This window comes from Priapulus caudatus, unplaced genomic scaffold (genome assembly GCF_000485595.1).
Source record: "Priapulus caudatus unplaced genomic scaffold, Priapulus_caudatus-5.0.1 Scaffold478, whole genome shotgun sequence".
NCBI lineage: Eukaryota > Metazoa > Priapulida > Priapulimorpha > Priapulimorphida > Priapulidae > Priapulus > Priapulus caudatus.
Window position 1 is genome coordinate 129,486 of NW_014577539.1, and position 5,703 is coordinate 135,188.

Sequence of the window (5,703 nt, forward strand, 5' to 3'; positions counted from 1 at the left end):
TGTGTGTGTGTGTGTATGTGTGTGTGTGTGTGTGTGTGTGTGTGTGTGTGTGTGTGCGCGCGCGTGCGCGCGCGTGTGTGTGTGTGTGCGTGCGCGTGTGTGTGTGCGTGCGTGTGCGTGCGTGTGTGTGTGGGTGTGCGTTCGTGCATACGCGCGTGCGTGTGTGTTACGCGTTTATGGGCTTATAGAAAGAGCGCGCGAATCGAGCGAAATTGATTTACGCCATCTATAATCAGATACTGGGAATTGGCGGAAGCTTATCAGATGAGACGTTCTTGGTCTTCATGGCGTCGCCTCGTGTATCGATGCGCCCGCTTATATAGGCAGCGGCTTAGTCTACGTAATGCGAAACAGATCTATATTGTATAGATTATAAACACATCAATGATTTACGAAAGATTGTTCAATGTAGCAACCATCGTGCATGGTAACCACGACGTACAATGACACGAGCCCATACGTAGGCGCCAGCTTCTATATACGGGGACGCAATGTTAGAAAGAGATATCATGTCTTTATACACCATAAGCATCCCTCATTCATAGCTATCACCTCAAAGATTCATATCTTTCCATGGTTGGTCACCAGCTCCTACAATCATAGCAAATCATACAACGACACCGCCACACATACGAACACTAGATCCCACGCAGACACAATAGCATAAAGAGATCCAGCTCCTCAAAAGACACCACGCACCCCATGCAAGATCATCATACTTTTATATTGTCCGATCCGTCATGCGCAAGCCGTTAAGGCACAATAGGTCTATAATTATTTATTTTTATGGCGGCCATTTTGAAATTCAAGATGGCGGCCAGATGCCATGCCGATTGAGATGGGTACTCGATCTCATATAGATGTACATATCCAAAGCGACCTGTGTGCCGATTTTCATGCTTTTGTGCATAAAGGGGATTTTCATCATTCATCTAATTTATATATGGCTATTAGCTCCTTTACTAGCATAAGCCTGAAATGCAAACTGGCTACACTGCACCGCACGGACTGAACTGTATATGCTACTCAACTAGATAATTTCAAGTGTGCATTTTATTGCTGCATGGAGTTGTTGTATTCGGCGTTGGATAGTTCTATATTTGTAATGTAAGTGTCAGTGGTGATTTCGAACAGCACGGATTTGGTGTACCGAAATCGCTATAATGAAAAGCATCATCATAATATACTCATGTCCTTCACCCGACCACACACACTATGACATGCAATTACATTACGCACTCAAAAATTATTTAACTTTATCTAATTCTAAAGGCTAACTTAAAAGGTTATGGGATAAGTGTCATCGGCATTTCTACAAAACACGCTTGCTGTTTTAGTTTGATATCTTTAACATTTGAATAACAATTTTAATCTTACTCGAATCGAACTTGAGCGTTGAAATATTTGCGTAATTTCCCGATAAATTTCCCGATAATGTGGCTATACATGCATCGATTGTACGAGAAACCCAGCGAGTCTAGTGACACTACCGAATGTTTCCCTCTTCTCTATGACAATTTACACTGTTGCCCAGTTTCATTTTGCTACACCTAACTCCTTCCAGCTTATAAAGGAGCGGCTTAATTTAATAAAGTCGCCAAGCTCCGCTTCTCATTTGCCATTCTGTTTCTGTTCGATTGATATTCTGAAAGCAATCTCGCGTTGGGGTATCTAACTTTTATCTGTCATCCTTCGCTTCGCTTTGTCCGGCTAAACGTCTAAACGTTCACTGCGCTAGGGTTTCCGTTGTGAGACCAAGGCTGCCTTTGAACCCTTTGACATTTTTTTGCGAAAACTAAGTTGTACACACACACACACACACGCAAACACACACACACACACACACACACACACACACACACACACACACACACACACACACACACACACACATCATACGCAGGCGGCACGTAAGCCTTACGAACGCCATCGTCGATCCGTTGTTATTCCATTCAATGGATTAAACCCCGCCCTCGTGCCAGTGTCGGCATGCGGCGATTCGAATAAGGCGCTGAGTGATTGAATATTTTATAGTGCTGCCGATTTATTTCCGTGCCTATCTGATTCAGACCATATTTGCCCGCGTCCGAGAATGTTGTAGCACGTAACCTGAGCGTGTTTATTTTAAATTTGCGTAGATGCTAAAGATAACACGGACGAGCGAACATCGTGATGCTGCCAGATCGATGTGATAATCGAGAACGCGGCTTTCCCTCGCCTATATGATGATAACGTTGATTTTGTTTCCACCATGTAGGCGCAGAACGACGGAGAGCTGGTCAACTTTGTCGAGGAGGATCCACTAAAGTGCATCGGTAAGACGTGTGTCTACAGCGACGACTGCTGCAAAAACGATGTGTGTGTGGAGATACCGAGCAGAGGTACGTGGGAACGTGGGTCAGCAGCAGCAGCGCCATGCCGCGACGAAAATAACACTGAACGATTGAATTATTAATGAAATTTCGCTCCGCAAATTTAATTACATTCATAATTTATGTGAGATTGACAACGTATGTATGTATGCATATATATATATATATATATATATATATATAGCAGAAAAATTGAGTATCACTGGTGGTGATATTTCAGGATGATAGCAATTAATATTTATCATGCTAATGGTTTATTATGCCATTGCCCATGGCGTATTCATCGTTTCAATTGAATCAATTGGGTTCCATGGAAGCTGATTCCTTGCCGTGTACAAAAAAGAAAAAGAAATAGAGGTTAACTAACGTTGTTTGTGCGTTAAAATAGTCTGCTAGTATTCGCGATAATATTTCTCATTTTTTATTAGACGATCAACTCCTAGCTGATGAATTCTTCAAAGTTCATGATTAATTGGTCAAATGAAAAATATATATAAGATGAAATCCACAAGAGTCTTGGCATGTTCTCAGCTACTTCCCCTCATAAATGTATGCATGTCGCGGACCAGAGCACCTCTGCTCGCTGCAGCTCTCGACGCTTTGCGCTTAATCCATGCTGTGTATTTCGATCACGAGCGTCCTTGATAGCACAATTCCCACGGGAAGCGTTTAATGACGAGTTTTGATCAACGAGTGCATCAGCGAGTAAGACAGATTGTACGCCACCGGCTAATTTCTCACAGGAGTCGCCAACTTGTCGCTGCATGACAACTGTCAGCTCACACACACACACACTGCGATATTGCCCGCGCTGACAAATCTAGTTGCGTGACATGGATAAGAGTGGACATTTAGCCACCGCTTGTCGCTAATGACGTAGCGTCACGTGAACGATTCATGGCCAGCTTTCAGGATGTATAGCCGGAGCAAACTGTTTGTTTTTTATTACGAGTACTCACGATGGGTGGGCTTTTATAAACGCTGAAACGGAAACGCGAGCGCCGTCACTGGTCGTGAGTTGAGACGCTGTGAGAGACTTGAGAGGAAATTGCGAATACGATGAAACACCAGCAAAAAAATACAGCGAGTGCAAATAGTTAATGCTCGACGGACCCCAGTGGTGTTTTAATGCTTTTCGCGCTGAATATGTGCGTGTATGCGCACGGGAATTTCTTTAATAGTTAAAGTGATTACGTCACCGTAAATAGTAAAAATTGAAAAAAAAATCTCACTTTTTCACAAAATATAAGTAAGTCTGTACACTTCTTATGGTTAAATTGCTGCATTATACTTCCTATTTTACTATATTGTTCGATGTGAACATACACTCGTAAATCATACATAGCCCATAGCAAGCAATTAATGTCAGAAACATAATATCAAATCGTCCAGGTTTTTTGGATTTTTAACTAGTTGAGAAACAATCTCATCAGGTAAGAATTTGACGATACGTTTAGTCCCGTTAGTTCTTACTTTTAATGTAAAAAAATGGCAATAAACATTTTACAAATTTTACCATAAAAAATTCGTGACGTAGTCAATTTAAGTAAAACTACCACGTATACGTCGACGTTTGTATGATTGTTTTTCTATCGCTTTTCTGTACCCTATGGTTGTTAGTTTTAAGTAGCTCGTCTGGATATCGAAGCACTCTCTCGGCAATGACAATACTGTAACTGGCTTCGTTCAATTCCTCTCAGATATCGAGTAACTCGCTCAGAAATGAACCGAAACCTAAGTCTAAAAACTATATCCTATACGCCTTCTGAACTGAGGTGGCGTGTCTGTGCATGGTTTGGAATACCGTCAGAGCTTATATACTCCACGGGTATCTCACGTGTATTATAGCTTACAGCTCGCTCGCTCTACACTTCGCGCACGCAATAGCGCCATAGGAGCTGTGAAAAACGCCGAGCGCAGCGAGTACCGGTGATAGGCGAAGCGTCCCATTAAAATTATGCGTCTTGCCCGCTTGCCGAGTTCCGAGAGCCAAATTCCGGAAGCGAGTTGTCGTCTTCGCGTTGTCGTAATTGCGGAGCGCTCGCGGGTCCCCCTAGCGGCGTCTGATTGATGAGATACGTGGCAGCTGTGGCCTGCATTCTCGTCCATCATTCTGTTGACTGACGAGTGTCTCTTGCTTGATTGGTCGCTATTGCATCTGCATGCAATTGATATTTGTGATTTCGATGATTTTCGCGACAGTGTTGACTCGTAAGCTATACGCTGATCGAATTTGTAGGGGGTAGGCGCGTGGGCGCGTTGATTGCGCCCGTGAATTGCACGGTGAACTTAATTACGAGACGATACGAATTTTGAACTTGCTCCGGGTGTGTCGTCTTTTTCGCTCTGCGGCACAATATTCGCGAACGGCCAGGTCGCGGCCAATTAACATAGCGACCACAGACTGCCCCTCGTAACATATGCGGCCAATATAAATGTCATGTGCTAGACCCCATAGATCTAATATGATCAGAATCGCATACTTACTGTTTTACTCGGTGCCATTAAAGCGAACTTGCGAGATTTGATCAAGATTGTCCCCCTATAGATACATATGAACCGTGAGACAATATCAGCGGCGCGCCGCCAGCATCTTTTATGACGTCCCAAGCGACGCAGCCAGCAAACGACGAGCAGAGATAAAATTCGCATAGCCGCTGATCAATTATGGCAACGCAGCAGCGCAGCAGCGCAGCCGGAAGACATATTTAGTGAAATGTCGATCTTTGGGAGCGGCCGCTTCGGGAACAGCAACCCTGTAGAGCAATCGATCGTCACAACGACAGCTAGCTGTAACAACTAACGGCGAAACACACCACGACAGCTAGCTGTAACAACTAACGATGAAACACACCCACGACAAGCGACAAATAACGGTGAAACACACCCACGACAAGCGACAACTAACGGTGAAACACGCCACGACAGGCGACAAATAACGGTGAAACACACCCACGACAAGCGACAACTAACGGTGAAACACGCCACGACAGGCGACAAATAACGGTGAAACACACCCACGACAAGCGACAACTAACGGTGAAACACACCCACGACAAGCGACAACTAACGGTGAAACACACCCACGACAAGCGACAACTAACGGGACGGTGAAACACACCACGACAGGCTAGCTGTAACAATCTAACGGTGAAACACCCCCACGACAGCTAGCTGTAACAACTAACGTGAAACCACACCCACGACAACGACAACTAACGTAAAACCCACCCACCGCAACAACCGACAACTAACGATGAAACACACCCACGACAACCGGCGACAACTAACGGTGCAACACACCCACCCGACCACAACTATACGGTAAAAA

At 44.4% G+C, this 5,703-nt stretch overlaps 1 protein-coding gene across 1 annotated transcript in view; it reads left to right on the forward strand.

Annotated features, from left to right (window-relative positions):
* Positions 1–5,703, forward strand: part of LOC106810852 (prohormone-3-like) — a 27,503-nt gene that overhangs the window by 13,694 nt on the left and 8,106 nt on the right. Inside the window, exon 2 of the mRNA XM_014814323.1 lies at positions 2,258–2,381. Within this exon, the coding sequence (XP_014669809.1) occupies positions 2,258–2,381 (124 nt within the window). The remainder of the gene's footprint in view (positions 1–2,257; positions 2,382–5,703) is intronic.